Source organism: Mucor velutinosus (genome assembly GCF_035048745.1).
Source record: "Mucor velutinosus strain NIH1002 chromosome Unknown tig00001563, whole genome shotgun sequence".
NCBI lineage: Eukaryota > Fungi > Mucoromycota > Mucoromycetes > Mucorales > Mucoraceae > Mucor > Mucor velutinosus.
In genome coordinates this window covers 1,568,860-1,587,507 of record NW_027041904.1, presented here as the reverse complement: position 1 = coordinate 1,587,507, position 18,648 = coordinate 1,568,860, and the positions used below count along the sequence as shown (strand labels likewise).

Genomic DNA, 18,648 nt, shown 5'->3' with positions numbered 1-18,648 from the left:
CATTTGATGGCACCACTCATGTTCCTTCGTGCTGCTTGAATAAAGACCTCTCACTTCTACTATGCATCTCAGCTCATTCTCAGATCCTCTTATGTAATATACAACGCCTAATACATTTGCCTCCCAGAGATGATCTATATCCTAAACACAACTATGGCATCAGGGCATAGTTGTCATATTTGAATATGCTTGTTATTGATTTGATTTTATTTGGATAAAGATAACATCACTTATTACGATCATCATGGGTGTGAGTGAATACATTATGATCAGGAGTGATTCATTCACACGATGTGCGATATATAAGCATGCATCTTTACTTTAGTACTTTTAAATGATGATTTTTTGCTGTACATCTGAGCGCTTTTATTAATAGATCTAAATAGCATAAATTTGAATGAGTGTGTGGAATTTGAGGCTTGATAGACTAAAATTCACGAAAAAAAAAGAATAAAAAAAACAGTAATGTCAACTTGATAAAGGTATATTTTATTATCAAACTGACAGGTGTAAAGTAAACTGAAGTCTCTCTACTGGCCAGGTAGATGATCCTTCTTATATACTATAACAATGGATAAAAGTTCTATTAATTAGATTGACAAATAAGTCAACTCAGATCAACTGATGTCTAATCATGCTAAAAGACAACTCCAGCAAGCTAATCATGATTTAGCTCTGTCTGGATGAATAATTAGACTCTCATCCGAAGTACCCTGATCTATCCTTTCCATAAGGATAATTAATATCGATCTAGTAGCATGTATCCGATAGGTACAGTCTTCTTAGTCTATATTAATAGTACATATCTGAGTGTATATCGCTGAGCATACATCTTTAGCATGTATCTGGATATATGGCATGTCTATAGCATATCATATGCATGTCTATAGCATGTCTCATATATAGTAAGTACAAGTCTGTAGTACATAAAGTATCTGTAGCTAGTATCATGGATATAAGCATGTGTCTTATAGCGTGGATCATAAAGTGCACATCTGAAGCAACAAGCTCATATTGCATTAATCTTGGTGCCTATCCAGATATGGTAAACATCCGTAGTCAATGTCGGAATACAAGTATAAGTCTATAGTGCCATCCATGTCCGTGGTGCCATCTATAGCCTATATCTTATATAGTATGAATCTTATAGTACTAGCGTATCTGAAGTCCATATCTTCTCATAGTATAAATCGATATCGTACATCTAATCCAGTGTACATACAGTTTATATCTAAATCTGGTAACTGGATGAACTGTCGGAATGCAGATCATAGTGGACGTATTCCACAGAGTGCTCTTTGATGAATTTTGGTTTTCAATCAAGTTGCGTTTGGGTGGCTATTTCATTACAAATGATATATGATTTTCAAGCATTTAAACATTTATTAGATTTTTTTGGATTACTTTAAAATAAGTACAAACAGTGACCATTTTGGTGAGTAATTCGTATCGAGTGTATTACTACTGTTGAACAAAGCAGCAGGATTTAGATTGTATATGTTTGGTAAACCTTTTATTAATGCGAAAACAAAATAACGTTAAATGGCAGAGCAACAGAAAATCAACTAGTTGTAGACCTTTTCCCTTTCAATCTCTGAGCCAATCAAATCGCTTGAAAACTCCGCTGACCTAAAAAAAATTTTGCGAGGGTTTCCCCCTGTTTTGATGTGAGGTAAAATTTTAAACACCGCTATATATAGCAATTCAGCGGCAGCTATCATCAAATTTCCCTCAGGTGCTAGGGCATGCCTTACTTACACCACCTAGCTTTAGATTTTGGCGTTGAGACTCTCAATCATCACTAAAGTAAGTAGCAATAACCAAGTGGAGACAGCCTATCTCCCTCCTAGCCTCGGATAGTGTCTTGTTGAGCTTCAGCGATAGGCACATCCACCACAACGTAATAAAGAGGTATGCTTCAAAGAAACATAATAAAAGAAAAAAGGAAAAGAAGAAAAGAACATGCTACAGTACTATAGGAGTATAGTAGTATGTAGGCAAAAAAAAAAGGAACACTCACACAAAAAAGTGAGTCAAAAGAAAAGCATAAAACAAGTACAACATCAAAGATGTTCAGAACAGCTCGCTGTTGTTGCAACAACAAAAATGCATACATGAACAATGTGCATGGTAATAGTCGGATGTTAAGCAACACAAACACAAACAATTGCAGGAGCAACAGCAGTATTATAAGTGTTCAATACAACGTTATGACTAATGTTGTTTCATGTGAAGCGACAGAGGCAACACAAACAACAATCCACGGCCATATAACAAAGTAGTACTACAATGGCAATACAGATATATAGCAGCACATCATGCTTGATGATCGTACATACGAAGCATCAACATCGCAAGCATGCGTTGAGCTGATCATATCACAGCCAACGAAAGAAAAAGAAATCGTAACAAAGCAAACATCATGAATGCATTATCACGAGAAAAAAAGCAATAATACAAACGTCCAGAGAAGTTTTATATCATTGCGACCAAAAGAAAAAAAGCTACTTACCGCTTACCAAAGCCACGAAGGATAGACCAGCAGAGAATAGACAATTACCAGACATAGACCAGAGAACGAACATACAACTGAGACAGCAGACCAAGAAAAACCAGATTAGCAGCGGTAATACCAGCAGCAACACTCGCAGCAACACCAGTATCATAGAAAAACCAAAGAACGAACGACACCAGCGACCAGGCAAAGATTAAAGAAGCAACCACCAGAGATAGAGACCAACGAAGCAAACACTAAATATAATAAACCAAAGGAGCAAATAGCAAATATAGCAGATATAGCAGATATAGCAGATATAGCAGGGAAGCAATGGCAGCAGCATCCACATCAAACAGGCAAGAAAATTATCGAAACCTAATAAACAAATTCAGTTATTAATATTTATTCTACGCCTTCCAGTACTCGGTATCGAATGTTACCTACTATATTCCACTTTAAAAGAGCAGCATCAACTACGTTTAACAATACAAGGCCATGTTATCAGAAGCTAGAGTGTTATTTTCAATCAAAGGGGCTCCAAAACCAATATGACTTGATATTAAACGCGTTTTGCAAAAAGGATAAAAAAAAAACGGTGGTGTGAAAAAAATGAGAGGGCGACCTATCCGACGTCACGGCCAGTAGTTTTGGTCTCAGCCTTCTGCCGTGGCAGTCGTAGTAGCTGCTGCACTTTAATTTGAAATTGTACAGTGAGTATTTTTGTGTTCAAATTTGACTTGATCTCACATCCTTTAAACGTTTTTGCCAAATTTGACTATGAAAACTGTCGCTGTTACACCCAACGTTCTAATACATCAGTCGAGGACTAAAGAAGCCGCCTCGAATGATGCTAATTATATACAGCTTCTAGACTGAAAATAACGAGCAATTCGCAAAAATATGAAAATAGGTTTTCTGTGAATATGTCAAGATTTAGCATATACAAGTTTCATAGAAAGAACTTCGAATGTTTCATGACATCTCTACGTTCAATTTGATCTAATATGTATCATAGTAAAAGTCTTCATTTCAGGGGTGAAAAGCGCAATCGTTTGTTTTTCAAGAATTCTCCTTTGCTAGTACTCATGAAAAAGTGAGGATTTTCATGGATTTGCAATTACCCAAAAAAATTTGAGATAAAGTATCAGTAAGTAAAGCACAATCAAGAGGAGTCGTTTGGTGCTATTCTAAGCGCTCAGAACGCTTTGCGGCATGAGTTATTCGTGCTTGAAATTGGCTAGATATGAACGGATTTTGACCTAAAAATAAGGTGTAGTAGGTTGTGCTGCCAAAAAGCATACGTAAACTACAGTTTTATCCGACGATCCTGGTATTTTGCAGTGTACGAAACTCAATTCCTAAGTGATAGAAGCGTTTATTCTAATTCTAGAGCGCAAATCTTTTGTTTTGAAATGCACGGTTACAGTCATTTGAAGCCTTGGGCGTCAATGATATTATGCAAATTTGAATCTAACAACTTGCTCGGATTGAAGGAGATCCTCGTCAGGTTAGCAGGAAACTTTCGATGACCGTCTACAACAGAGATGCCATATCTAGCTGCAGCACTAGACTGAAAGTCTATCCACAATGTTGGACATTTTTCATTATCAAGAAGAATAATTGGCTGTTATTGGACATGCTGAGTCGGTGTCAGCACGATGTGGGGGGAGGGAGAAACAACAAAGTCACGTATCGAAATCGACTAAACAGAGATTCATAATACCTATAAACCCTGTAATACAAGAGTCGACATCAACAAACTGTAGTGAAATCAAGTTTAAATGGATCCACGGAGCTACACGGCCGAAAAGGTCTGCTTCAGCCAAATTATCCAAAATTAATTGCTAAAACGCTAATTTTTGCTACAGTAGTGGCGCATATAAGTTCTCTGTAGTGCGCCAACATTAGTCAATACACGCCTTGGGCTTATTTTATAGACTTCAGAACCGTATAGACGCTTCTATACTACTGCTGTTATTGAAGAAAGACGTATTTTTGTCATGGCAAACTCCATTTTTGAAAGAAAGCATCGCAGTAGGTATCCAAACGAGGAGGTTTTATTTTGTAGAGCAAACAGAAGATAAGAGAAAAGTTTAATTAGTAGAAAAGAAGCCTGGTTGAATTTGCAGTTGTAAAAATACTACTAGTGCCGAAACGTCGAAGCACTGGTTTTTTTGTATTGGTATTACTGTGGAATCTGAGGCTTTATAGACTAAAATTCACGGAAAAAAAAGAATAAAAAAAACAGTAATGTCAACTTGATAAAGGTATGTTTTATTATCAAACTGACAGGTGTCAAGTAAACTGAAGTATCTCTACTGGCCAGGTAGATGATCCTTCTTATATACTATAACAATGGATAAAAGTTCTATTAATTAGATTGACAAATAAGTCAACTCAGATCAACTGATGTCTAATCATGCTAAAAGACAACTCCAGCAAGCTAATCATGATTTAGCTCTGTCTGGATGAATAATTAGACTCTCATCCAAAGTACCCTGATCTATCCTTTCTATAAGGATAATTAATATCGATCTAGTAGCATGTATCCGATAGGTACAGTCTCCTTAGTCTATATCAATATTACATATCTGAGTGTATATCGCTGAGCATACATCTTTAGCATGTATCTGGATATATGGCATGTCTATAGCATATCATATGCATGTCTATAGCATGTCTCATATATAGTAAGTACAAGTCTGTAGTACATAAAGTATCTGTAGCTAGTATCATGGATATAAGCATGTGTCTTATAGCGTGGATCATAAAGTGCACATCTGAAGCAACAAGCTCATATTGCATTAATCTTGGTGCTTATCCAGATATGGTAAACATCCGTAGTCAATGTCGAAATACAAATATAAGTCTATAGCGCCAGCCATGTCCGTGGTGCCATCTATAACCTATATCTTATATAGTATGAATTTTATAGTACTAGCGTATCTGAAGTCCATATCTTCTTATAGTATAAATTGATATCGTACATCTAATCCAGTGTACATACAGTTTATATCTACATCTGGTAACTGGATGAACTGTCGGAATGCAGATCATAGTGGATGTATTCCACAATTACTTTACACTTTACTCGCTTAATCATTTGACGACCAATGCAGCGACTAAAAATTCGTTTATATCCTTAGTAACCCCTCAAAATGGGCATATAATCGTTCTGTTTGGAAGTCTCTAGCATCAACATGGGGCCTGAAAAAGCAACCTCCTCGTTTTGCTGAAATGCACAGCTCAGCTTCAAATCTTTGCCGCACCACGACGAAGCAAGATACCACAAAGCGGTTTTATCTCATTGTTATACTACAAGCAGCAAGCAAAATACTAATCTTTTACTAGATTGAAAAGGCCATAGCAACATCTAACCTCATAAAACTTCGTTAAGCTTCGTAAAGCTAAGTAAAACCAAGAAAAATCTAATAGGAAAAAGCACTAGATGTTCAGGTTATACCCCTCGGTGACCTTCCTTTCAGTGAAGCAGTTCGGCTTGTATATTGTTACAAAGTGGTTTATTGTAGTGTGAATGGTAAGAGTGGGATAGAGTAAATATATAGATAAATAGCCAAAGCAGATTCGTCTATAGAAATGAACACCAGGTTTATAGTTGTCCAACTAGTAAAGAATATAGAAATAAAGAAAGGGATGTGTAAATAAAGTGATAAAAGTAGATAAAGTACAATGAATTGAGGTGTTAATGTATGCAAAGGATTCAAGGGATCTTATGATTGATAACTTCAATGAAATAACAAGACGATGAGCTATAGAGCTATATAGATATGGATTTAGGTAGGAATAAGATAATATTTTATTGTTTGATATCATTTGAATATTATATTAAATTGATTCTATGGATTATGTGTCCTGAATTCTATTTCTATATGATATAATTTGTAATGAAGGGCTGATCCTTCTATAATTGATTTTGATACACTTAGTAATCCTAAAAGCTTGAACGATTTTTATAGCTGGAAAGATATATTTGTTGTTGAAGGATGGTGAATGTTGATATTGATAATGTTACTGGAGGATGAAAGGTTGGATAATGTGGAGTTGCTTCCCATTTGTGTGCTTCCATTAGAAAGGAGAGATGTTTAAGAGTTTAATGTCAAATTGTAGTAACAGAAGTAGGATCCAATATAGTAAGCAGTGAAGCGTAGTTTATTCGATAGTGTAGGCAATTTACAGCAAAAAGAGAGATTCAGTTACAAAACCAAAGTCGATTTGTAACAATATGTTAAAGTGGGCGAAAATCATCGAATATGGTTGTATTATTGAATAAGTCTAAGATTTTCGCATGTTTTTATTTTATAACGGTGGTTAGAAGGTGAATAAGAGAGTTCAATCAAGGTTTTCTTGTTGAGGAGTCTCATCAGAAATGTAGCTGTAAGATTTTTCGTTTGTTGCCTCGAAAGAGTAAAAGTCGGCAACGGTCAAGGGACGAGTGTTGATTTTCTAATGTCAATATAAGAACTCTTGTGCATACAAAAGTAACATCAAAACCATTTATGTAACTTACAGAGGTATCCAAATCAATCAAATCTTGAGAGGCATCTTCGCCAGTAGAAGCAGGTCTGACAGATCGGACAAATTCACGAATAGGTATCATAGCAGCATTACGGCAGAGCTCTTTCAAATCGCTTCCAGATAAACCTGCTGTTCTTTGCACTAACTCTGTCATGTTGAAGTCTGATGCTAATTCAATGTTTCGTAAAAGCTACGGCGTATTAGCTTTCTCCTTTTGATAGCCACTTGTTCACATATTGATATCACTTACAAGCTCAAGGATGCTCTTTCTTTGTGATTCGCTAGGCAATCTAACAGAAAACCTCTTTGGCATTCTTCTGAGAATAGCCGAGTCGATGTCGTTGGGACGATTGGTAGCGCCCAAGATAACAATCCGACTATCTTCGCCCGTAGTCAAGCCATCCCACAAACTCATGAATTCAGCCTTCATCATACCTGTCGTTTCATGGTCTGTACTTCTACGTTCACGCAAAAATGAGTCGATTTCGTCAATGAATACAATTGAAGGTTGCAATTTTCTGGCGAGTGTGAAGACGGCAGACACAAGTTTGTTTGATTCACCATAGTATTTGTCAGTCAATGTTGATACATGAATGTTGATAAAGGTGGCACCGCTCTCTTTAGCCAAGGCTTTGGCCAACATTGTCTTACCGCAACCAGGAGGACCATACAACAAGACACCTCTTGGTGCACCTAATAATCCTGATGCAGAGGTGAACAATTCAGGATAGCAGAGTGGATAAATAACGCTTTCACGAAGATCTTGGATGATGTGATCCAATCCACCAATTTCTATCAACAACATACTTAGTATCCATCAACAATTGACCAATATGAATAAGAACGTACGTTTGAAGTTGACAGTAATTTCGTCAGAGTGGATTACTTCTGCTGCAATGATTTGCTCGTATTCTGTTAATTTCAAGTCCTTGGCCTACAGAAATTGTATGTATGAGCAATCATAGGACATGCAAGCATCGCTGGACTACTTACGCCTAGCTTTCCAAGCACACGATTACTCTTTGCCTTTGCTTCTTGACGTTTAGCTTTAGTAGGATCAAGGGAACCCACTACGAATTTGAAAGCAAAGTAAAAAGCAACTTGCGAAAGCGCAAACACGGCAACTGTGTTGGATAATCAGTATCTTGTTGGTCAAATTAAATATACAAATGTACCATCGGCTGCGTATTTTTTGGTCTCTGGACGCTGTAACCAGGATTTGAACATATGGAGTATGGGTAAAAAAGATGAATAAAAGAGAAAAGCTGGGGAAGAAAGGCAACCAATCCGTTTTGCGGCAGGGAAACTGAAATATGGCTGTGGGTAGGGCTTTCACATGTGTGAAGTATCTGTGCCTAGCTCCAAGCTCAGTGACTCTTTTAGTAGATGCTTTGCTACAGTTGACAGACAGATATTACTATGGAAAAAGTGCTTTACAATCATTTTACATAATCCTTTTTCTAGTTTATATAGAAAGGTATTGATTCTAGTTTGTTTGTAGGCTATTGCCAATCTCATAAGTTAAACAAGTAAGCAATGCCATTGAAGATGGTTATTATTGGCATCATCATTGTAAAGAAATTGAAAATTGGTAGCATTGAGTACCGTATAGATAAACCACATCAATAGATCCTTCTTCTCACATGCATGTGGATTTCTTGAATTAAAGATACTGCCGCTTTTGAGAAGCAAGTTGAGAGACTTTAGTGAAATACGAGATCAAAGATGTTTAATTTAGCTAATTTCGCTCCATTCAACAGAAGCGATCATAAAGAGTAATGCAAGTTGAATCGATTTGCTTGTTGTTTGCTGCTTTACTATCTCGTGATTACAGTTAGTCTGCAACATCCAAAATTGCAACACCAAAAAATGGAAACCTTCATTCTCTTTCTATTTCCAAATAAGCAATAGATACTCCATCAAAGGTACTCGCTGGATACCACTCATCTATATACACCAACTATATCCTGTCCTGAACAGATGTCTCGCCCCTCCGACAATGGTAATATCTGATGGCCGACTATCTCGCTATCGTTAAACAATGCTGTTCGTTTTATGTAGGCAGTAATATCAACCACGATTCAAGCACAGATCTAGCTTCATTGATCACTCAAGTAGACACCACTTGGGGAGTGAAATGACTTACAAGCGAGCCTTCTTTCCGAGTATTCACAGACCTCAATAATGCCATTACAAGTTGTGATTGTCCCGGCTTTTTATTAACACGAATTCCTTGTATCCACATGTGTATGCTAAAATGGCATAACAAGGGAATTATACTAGCTCAGCCAAATCAATCAGCTCACACAGCACCACATTTTCTGCCCTCTCATCAACAACCAATGCAGCAGCCACGACCATTATCACAGCCTCCACAAGATCAAGTACCAGTGCTACCCAAACTACTTAATACTTTGTCAATGGCAGCGCCCACTTCACAACAACCACAAACAGAACCATTGTCACGATTAGCAAAAAGAGGTAGGCCTAGAAAGGAACCTATCACTCCAATTCAGCGTCCAGGTGGTCAAAATACACATGCAAGTAGTTTGCCAAAGACGCCAACACAGCCAGCGACATCATCAACGAATCAAGCGGCAGGTCCACCACCATCTCCATCACAAAGAGCATCCCCGTTACAGCAAGCATCCTCATTGCAATCACCCATATCTAGCGCCATTCAGCAGGAATTGCAACTTCAACTCGCTAGACATTTACAGCAACAACACCCCTCTATACAGGCCAAAAAGACACAAAAGCAGCCTGAACAGGCAAGAGACAACGACAAGCTGGTAGCTCTCTTGGCTGAACTCAACAGAAAGTACAAGACCATCAAGCCATCTTGCTCCACTTCACCACCACCCTTATCACCCAATATGAATTCTGAAATTGTTCTGCAAGGTAAGAAAGATAGCATTGGAAGCACAATCCGCCATGCGATCTGGCCTTGGTGGTAAGGAATTAAAAGAATTTGTTATGAACCTGAAGGAAAGAGAAAGAAGAGATATAGTCGCAAAGCCATCTTCATCGTCGTCCATAGTCAGTAAATCTTCTCCCTCGATATCTAATATACCCTCCAAAGCAATTGCACCAGCGAAAGCCGTTGCGACTACAGCAGCAGCAGCAGCAACAATTGCCTCCTCCCCAATCTCTATCAGCAGTGGGTTCTCTACTCCTAATACCAACTCATCATTTGCCAGAAGTGCAGCATCAAGCCCCGCTCGTAGAGAACTCATGCCAGTAGATAATGCTAAGAGCGCTTTCAAGCCTGCATCTCCTGTTGCCAAACCACCATCAACTTCGATAGCATCTGCGACTCCCCAATCGACCTTCTCACTAGTTGCCTCCTCACCTAAAGCAGCCGCTGCTAGCACCGCCCCTTCCAATGCCCCTACCACTAACACCACCAATGCCAGCACATCCACCGTAGCGGCCCCTTCAATTTCTGCGTCCAGTTGGTCCGAAACCCCCTCCTCCTCTTCTGCTGCTGCTGGTAAAAAGCGTCGAGCGTTACCCTGGTTTGCAATGTCGCCATTCTTACGCACAAAGCAAGAGCTTGAAGTGCCTGAAAAAAAGTATGCTAAAAGAGAAGGTTACAGCTCGCAACGCAAGTCGTATCCAGTTGTGGAGCCCATAGAAGGATACGATGCTGCTATCGCATGCATGGTCAATAAGAAGAAGAACAAAAAGAACAGCCCGTCTGATGTATGGAGTGTATCATTGTCTTCAGAGGATGAGGATGAGAACTCTGATTAGATGTGTGAATAAAAGAGTAATGGTTAATATTTATCCAAGCAGGATGCCAATCTTTTTTTTTTTTTTTTTTTTTTTTTTTTTTTTTCATGCTGAAGATCAAGACATTGTGTGCTTTGTTTCTCGGAAATCTCGGAAACATGAATTGTAATTATCACATGGATCATCTACTAAACATAAAGCCGCTTTGAGCCTCCCTGCTTTTTTTTTTTTTTTTTACTCCTTATCTAATCTCTTGCCTTCTACTTTTGTAACAAAACAATCTTTTTGCTCTTTCCTCGTCTCTTTCTCTTTTCAAACAACCGCAACATGCAACCTTGGATGGATAAAACCACTGCAACTACAAGCAAGAACTCTTTGCATTTTGATCACTCTCTATCACATTTGCAGTCGGCATCATCGTCCCAGCAACAGCCATTGTACAAGAGCGACATCAATGGGTTTCGTACATTGAAGAAGGATAAGGGAAAGGAGTCCTTTGAATTTGATCAAGTCCAGGCATATACACCATCCCAGAAGGCATTCAATGAATATCAGTTTACGCCGCCCATCGCCAACCACTTTGATGCATATGATGATCCATTGGATGGATCAGAAGTGCTCAATTTTTTAAACGCTGGTACAGCCTACAGCGACCACATCCATGGCGACGATTTAAGACCAGATTCCATCACATACATCAGTCACCGGCATCAAATGGATACACAACATGCACTTTCAGAAAGAGAAAAGTTGCAACATCATTGGACAACGGGGTTGCTGTCTGCTGAAGACATTGTTGATTATTTGCAGAATACAAATTACACAGACGACATTTATGGCATTCCAGTCATTGGCCAGTGGATCAAAGAGGCTAAAGAGGAGGCAATGCAACAAGAACAACCAAACACAGCAGAGTCCAAACAGGTAGCCATTGAAAGACTCAACATGATTCGCCATCATCTGATCCAAAAAGCTCATGGTGATCCCAATCTTGCAGCCAAAAACGCTATCGAAATGACAGAAGATGATTGGTCCTCTTCATTTTCTTGACTCATATACCATCGTCTCTAACAATTTAGTGTCACCTCCCCCCCTCTGTATAAATGTGTCGAATAAAAATTTTCTGAAATTTTCTTTTCTTTTCTTCTCCATATATCCCAATTGCGAAAACCAAAATGAGCCATTCCAGTGTTCATCGCCATGACGAGGAGCAAGATGTTGTGTCAATTAGCTCGTCCTTGTCCTCTACTCCTACAGAGACCACCCCTTTAATCAACAGACTGCCAAAGAATGGCAGAGATGATTCCAGCTGGATGACAGAATTTCGTTGGCTGATCAAAAATGCCTTGCCCATTGTATTCACTTTTCTGATGCAAAATTCACTTCAAATGGCATCTATTTTCACACTGGGTCATCTGGTAAATATTTGTGCAAGAAAACTTAAGAATAATCTTACCATGGCGGTAGTGTGAGAAATGATGACTAACCAAACAAATCATAAATATAGGGTCCAACTGAATTAGCTGCGGCTGCACTTGCCAGTATGTTTGCCAGTGTGACAGCATGGAGCATTGCATTTGGCACCGCAACTGCATTAGATACGCTTTGTAGTCAGGCATGGACCGGTGCCAAAGATAAGACTCTCGTCGGTATTCATCTCCAACGTGCTCTTTGTATCCTCGGTTTGATGTTCATCCCAATTGCTATCGTCTGGTGGAATTGTACAAAGTTGTTATTGAGCTTGAATCAAGATCCTGAGCTCGCTTTACACGCTGGTCTCTTTTTGCGTTGCTTGATGCTGGGTGCTCCTGCTTTCATTGCGTTCGAAGCTACCAAGAAGTATTTGCAAGCTCAAGGTATCATGCAAGCATCTACCTATGTCCTCATGGTTGTATCTCCCATCAATCTCTGTCTCAACTATTCCTTTGTCTACCTTGCTCCCTTCAAATTGGGTTTCATTGGTGCTCCTCTGGCCACAAGTTTCAGTTACTGGTTAATGTTGACCTTGCTGGTGCTTTATATCAAATTTGTAAACGGCAAGGAAGCCTGGGGCGGTTGGTCAAGAGAATGCTTGACTGGATGGTGGCCTTTCTTGAAGCTCTCCATTCCATCTCTCTTGATGATCACTGCTGAATGGTGGGCATTCGAGCTATCCTCCTTGGCTGCAAGTTATCTCAGTACTCGTGATCTCGCTGCTCAATCTATTGTGTTGACTACGGCTTCTGCTACTTACACAATCCCTTTCGGTGTGTCTGTCGCTGCTTCTAACCGTATTGGTAACTCCCTCGGTGAAAGTAACGCTATCAAGGCTCGCCGTGCGTCTGTTGTGGCCATTATGTTTGCCATCTTCTTTGGTTTCACCAATTCCACTTTCTTTATGGCCGTTCGCTCCAAGTTTGGTTACCTTTTCACCGCAGATGAGGATGTTGTTGCACTTGTTTCCAAGATTATGCCTCTCTGCGCCATGTTTCAAATTGCTGATGGATTATCTGGTGTGTGTGGTGGTGTCATCCGTGGTTTAGGTCGTCAATCCTTTGCCGCCTGGGTCAACTTGTTTTCCTATTATGTTGTTGCATTGCCTCTTGGTTACTACTTGACATTTGTGCTTGATTGGGATTTGAATGGCTTATGGGTCGCGTTGACCTTGGCCTTGTTCTTGGTTGCCTCTAGTTCTCTGATCTTCTTGGGATACATCAATTGGGAGACCGAGGTCAATAAGGCTCAGGAAAGAGTCAAGGCAGATGAAGACAAGATTCATGAGGATACACAAGGTGGCGGTGCCATCATCTAGATCAAGACATAATGATACACAAACATACCTCCATTTAGTAACATTGACATTCTCACGCCTCTCCACTATTAATTCCTATCTATTTGCTTTTTCGTTATATTTTGTTTCAACCTAGACCTAACTTATTCTCATTTACTATATTATCATTCATCTGCTGTTTCCTCTTTTTTATTACCCTGTGTTGCTGCTGTAAAAAATCAATAAAAGCACATGTATCATTTCTCATCATCTACAATTTTGCCATTATCTTGAGAATGCGTTCTAGACCCATTTCATCATAGTCTTTCTCAATTATGAATCCAGATCCAGATCACCTTGACCCTGAGATACTTCCATTTGCGGCATGGCTTTATGGATACTTGTTTTCTCTGTCATTTTTCAGTCATTTTTCAAGGTCCCAATGTTGATACTAACTAGACAAAAGAACGAGTATGCATAGCTTCGGATAGAAGAGAGTTTACATCTGATAGCAGAATTAACAGACCAAACATTGTAAGCGGAGATTGAACAAGACATTACCCCTGAATTTAGTAGATCAGAAAAACCATACATTTGTAATTTCAATCAGCTGTCCACTGATCACGCCTGTGTCTGTGAATTTTGTACATCCTTATACATTTCAATATTATATTGTCTACCTCAGCCAAATCTATGACAACTCACCATGTGTAGGTAAAATAATCAATGTGATTTACCCTTTAGTCATTGCGAAATCGACAAACAATACCAAACTCCAGCTGAAAAGATTGCTGCCAACAGTAAAATAAAGGTTCCAAATAGTTTTATAAGGATTCAGTCGTAAAAGCAAAAATATATTGTATGCATTGGTGAAAAAGGTTTGCCATTGTTACGTATTCTTTGACGATAACAATAAATAAAGGGCTATTATAGCTGATATCAATGACTCAACGCGTCTCCGCATCAACACAATCTGCGTCGCATGCAATCAGATTGATAAAACTACAATCCGGTTCACTAAAAACATCGCCGAGCTACTCATCTGCACCATCATCAGTTAGTTTATGTGTGGCTTTTTGTTGAGAAATGTACAAAAAAGCTGCTTCTGTTTCAGATATAATCCTATATCGATATCGAGAAGCCAGGGTGATTTATAAACATCCAACATCTATAGTTTGAGTAAGATAATTATATACTTCTTTGAAATCATTGATATATATATATATATATTGCCTAAAACATTTGTGTCGTTTATACTGCCAAACAGATTACGTCCAACTGAGGCGAGAGCGACATCTGAAATAAGCTTAGGATTTGCGCTTTGGCCGCAGCAAATTTTGTCATTATAAGAATTAGCATATGTGTGGTTTAGCCTTGATTAGCTGTACGAGAGCCAACCACTATTGATGCGATTAGTATTCTCCAGGATACAGCTAACATTTGATTAAGGGGTCATGCGTATTCATAATGTCTTGCATTTCAGAAAATGGGACTGAGAAGCCAGATATAACATAAATTTCAACTAGTTTGAAAATTTATAATTCTTCATCATTCATTTAGTCTTTTGAATCAATGTCAAGCAGCCCTATTGAGATGGACTTGATTCTTGCTAATTTAATTAGCATTGGAAATCACAGTTCGTATAGGATTGTACATACATATCCTGCATTTTCTGCTACAATATTCCTAAGAGCAATGCCTTGATATCAAAGCTAGCCATAAAAGCCTCACCTCACTGTCTCTCCACTTTTCTGTAAGAGTGTTGCAAAGAGGCTTTTAATTCTCTCCATCCTTGATTGTCAAAACATGCAAATAAACATATAATATCAATTTGGCCAATTATGTTCATTAAATAGCATATCAATGCTCGGTAAGCTTTCATACAAATACCATTAAAATGCCTGCCCTATTGATTCTAAATCGTATCGTATGCTAAGAACTCGCCTTCTATCGGATTCTACTACTTATCAGAATGTCCTGTACTTGTTCATCAACAGCATTTAATTGTTTTACCGAGAATGTTTAAATCCACTCAGGCACGCAAACATTGTAACAATAATAAACCCGTTAATTAAACCTCCTTCCCACTCTCTTCTTTCTATCTTTCCATTCTTTTTTCATTATTGTAATACCACTACCATGACAAGAACCGCCATAGATAACCTTATTTACATTGATGACTACATTGACAGTAAGTTGAGCTTGCCAACTCAATCAGCAACACATACTGACTCCTTGCAACCCTCGTAGCTGTCGAAGCGTTGCAAATTGATCTTCAAAAAAATTTTACGCTTCTCAAAGAAATGGATGGATACGCTCAAGGTAGAAACAACTTACAAACGGCCACAACATTCTCCTATTGACACGCTGACTAGATTCAAATGCTATCACAGCAAAAGCAGCTATTGATTTGATTGATAATATCGATGAGATTGATGCTAATGAAAGATTCATTCAGCTAAAAGCATTGGTGTCTCTGCTCGAAGAAACAGCACAAAGAAGCAGCGAGAAAGCAGCTCTAGCTAAATTGACATCGGACGCAGTAAGGACAGCCTCTATTCAAATCTAGATGTGTAGTGTTGATATATCTATTTTTTTTTCTTAAGGTGGACCGTCATTGCAACCGTTTAGATGCAGATTTAGTAAAGTTCGAAGAGACACAGCCTATAGGCACATTACGTATTGCTTCCTTACCAGGGTTGACACCTTCCTCCCGAAGCTTACGTGAATACTCGAAACTATCGTCGAAAGAGAAGATATCCAAAAAGATTAGCGAGAAATCTCAATCAGCAAAGAGTAGGCAAATCAGGCTACAACTCTAATTACATTGGCTGACTCACATACACATTTGCATAGAGAGAAGAGTGGTGAAGGATGATCTAAATATACCACGAGTACTCAAAGAACAAGCGAGAAGCCGAACTTCGCAGGACAAAGGAAAACCCATCAAAGCACTACCCTCTAGAAAAAATAACGGCAAACCCAAATCGTACGTTAAACATGACATGTTTGCATAAACATGCACTAAATGCCTGTGCAATAGATCTGACTCGGAGCCAATTGATCCAAATGAGCAACTGTATTGCTATTGCCAGCAGGTTTCCTTTGGAGAAATGGTTGCTTGCGACAACAAAGAGGTAAGCATTTATTCACACATGTATTGTATGCATCATTTCGACTAAATTTCTAAAATAGTGTGATGTAGAATGGTTTCATATCGCCTGTGTGGATTTAAAAACTGTACCAAAGGGAAAATGGTATTGCGATAATTGTAGTAAATACAAAGGAAAGCAAAGAAGAGCCTAAAGAATAAATAAAATCACTGCAACTGCACAGGTAAAAAGTTGCCAACAATCACCGTCTATCCTTGTCATTAGTGCATGCCATCTTTATCTCAGCCAGCCACAACTTACAGGTATATTATATTTATCTCGCCTGATGGTAAATGAAAAGCAGCATGATATCACGCTCGATTGTGGTGGAGTTGTGCTCTTTAGCAAGCAAGATGTCAAAACTGCTTTTTGCCCGGGATCAAACGCAATGTTCCCATATTTCTCCCAGTAATTCACTGCTGATTCTTCCGCCATGAGTTCATATATGCATAATCGGCCTTCCCGAAGATTTTCAATGGGCACATTGACGAGTGAAGCAAACTCTTTGTTTCCCTTGTAGATCTCGCCTGTACGTCTCCACAGACAAGCAGGAATGCCCATCGAACTAAACACTCTATCATAATCTAAAAGCAAACGCTCAAATGCTTCTTCCACCAAAATCAAATCAATATCCGTCAATGATTGAGCAACAGATCGAAATGCAGGACGAAAGGTTCCCATCACATTGAGGATGCGCTGTCTGGTTGAGGCCGACATACTATAGAAGAAAGAGTTGATATATATATATATATATAGGGCAACCAACACACTGCCACATCTTACTTGCTGTCCATGTATTTCTGAAGCCTTGCATAACCATTCACGTAGTTGTAGGGCTTCAAGAACCCAGCTTCGTATTTTGCATTGATGACTTCTGTTAAGCGATCTTCTAATCTTCCGTCAGATGGATCTGCAGCTGTCAAAAAGAACTTTTCCGTAGAGTTGACCTCCTGTGCCTGCTGTTGTGCTTGTTGCAGTTGCTGCTGTTGCTGTAATGCTGTTGCGGGCCGAAAGATTTGAGCTTCTGATCCAAGTGAATCAAGGAAATTACTAGGACGCACAACATGTTAATACAACTGGCAGCAAAGCGTTAGTTTACTCACCTAATCACGGATATCTCATTGCCCATATGCTCACTAGCAAATGTCAATTGACCAGAACCCATTTGGCCAAAGAACTGAAGTGGTAATCCACCCAAATTACTAGGCGTTGCTATGTTTAGAAATATTAGTGTAACTAAGCTTAAAAACCTCAAATCATATGAGTCTTTTATAATAATTACCAACGAGATGTTGTGGTACAACAGGTATGGAAGGTGTGGTTGAAGCAGCTGAAGTGTTGGTGGCAGTGGTGGCGTTGGATGGGGAAGAGTTTGCTGTAGCTCTGTTGACAGAACCATTGGCATGATTGGCAGCTTTTGACTTTTTGGCACTGCCGTTGTTGTTACTCGTGCCTGTATTCTTGATTTCATCATGGCAAAGATGGCCTATACTACGTTTGATACAGCGTTGACAGGGTCGTCCTATTTGATTTATTATATTCAATGATTTGATACGAGAAGGTGAATCAAAAAGCACTTTACCATCATCACAAGTCATATGCGATCTTCTACAATAAACACAGGCTGGTCTCACATCAAATTAGACAATGTCTAAAGGTGCAATTTACCACACTTACCATGGGTAACTTTTCTCCTCTTGGGCCCAGTTCTCTTCTTTTTTTGATTGCTGTTGCTGTTGGCAGCAGTATCATTGCTCGATTCACTCGTTTCATTAGTAGTGTTATCTACTGCTTTTAAAGTGGGATTTGTCATTTTGCATCAACAACAAATTTACCACAGCAAAAAAGGCAGGGAAAAGGACTACAAAAAATTGGAAAAAGGGGAAAGATAGCTAGCAGGTGAAAACCTACATGTATGTACAAAAAAAAAAAAAAGGCTGTAATAATAATAATCGCAATCTTGTGTAGCACAAGAGTAG

At 38.8% G+C, this 18,648-nt stretch overlaps 6 protein-coding genes across 6 annotated transcripts; 4 read left to right on the top strand and 2 right to left on the bottom strand.

The window, feature by feature from the left end:
* Positions 1–6,847: 6,847 nt before the first annotated feature.
* Positions 6,848–8,260, bottom strand: ATC70_009126 (uncharacterized protein; the record flags this gene model as incomplete). Its single annotated transcript, XM_064828365.1, has 6 exons — positions 6,848–6,961; positions 7,026–7,223; positions 7,284–7,825; positions 7,883–7,967; positions 8,027–8,157; positions 8,209–8,260. 6 exons carry the CDS (start codon positions 8,258–8,260, stop codon positions 6,848–6,850), a joined length of 1,122 nt encoding a protein of 373 aa, XP_064685567.1.
* A 1,115-nt stretch (positions 8,261–9,375) lies between these two features.
* On the top strand, positions 9,376–10,789 carry PUT2 (1-pyrroline-5-carboxylate dehydrogenase; the record flags this gene model as incomplete). Its single annotated transcript, XM_064828364.1, has 2 exons — positions 9,376–9,934; positions 10,074–10,789. The coding sequence occupies 2 exons, from the start codon at positions 9,376–9,378 to the stop codon at positions 10,787–10,789; spliced, it is 1,275 nt and encodes a 424-aa protein (XP_064685566.1).
* Positions 10,790–11,095: 306 nt separating this feature from the next.
* Positions 11,096–11,818, top strand: ATG9 (autophagy protein atg9; the record flags this gene model as incomplete). The annotated part of the gene is made up of 1 exon (XM_064828363.1): positions 11,096–11,818. One exon carries the CDS (start codon positions 11,096–11,098, stop codon positions 11,816–11,818), a length of 723 nt encoding a protein of 240 aa, XP_064685565.1.
* A 125-nt stretch (positions 11,819–11,943) lies between these two features.
* Positions 11,944–13,559, top strand: ATC70_009123 (uncharacterized protein; the record flags this gene model as incomplete). The annotated part of the gene is made up of 2 exons (XM_064828362.1): positions 11,944–12,186; positions 12,276–13,559. The coding sequence occupies 2 exons, from the start codon at positions 11,944–11,946 to the stop codon at positions 13,557–13,559; spliced, it is 1,527 nt and encodes a 508-aa protein (XP_064685564.1).
* Positions 13,560–15,656: 2,097 nt separating this feature from the next.
* BUD6_1 (Bud site selection protein 6) lies at positions 15,657–16,823 on the top strand (the record flags this gene model as incomplete). The annotated part of the gene is made up of 7 exons (XM_064828361.1): positions 15,657–15,708; positions 15,768–15,839; positions 15,893–16,059; positions 16,124–16,313; positions 16,374–16,506; positions 16,561–16,654; positions 16,713–16,823. 7 exons carry the CDS (start codon positions 15,657–15,659, stop codon positions 16,821–16,823), a joined length of 819 nt encoding a protein of 272 aa, XP_064685563.1.
* A 13-nt stretch (positions 16,824–16,836) lies between these two features.
* On the bottom strand, positions 16,837–18,482 carry ATC70_009121 (uncharacterized protein; the record flags this gene model as incomplete). Its single annotated transcript, XM_064828360.1, has 7 exons — positions 16,837–16,878; positions 16,931–17,387; positions 17,453–17,719; positions 17,773–17,881; positions 17,952–18,191; positions 18,252–18,293; positions 18,347–18,482. The coding sequence occupies 7 exons, from the start codon at positions 18,480–18,482 to the stop codon at positions 16,837–16,839; spliced, it is 1,293 nt and encodes a 430-aa protein (XP_064685562.1).
* Between the last annotated feature and the right edge of the window lie 166 nt (positions 18,483–18,648).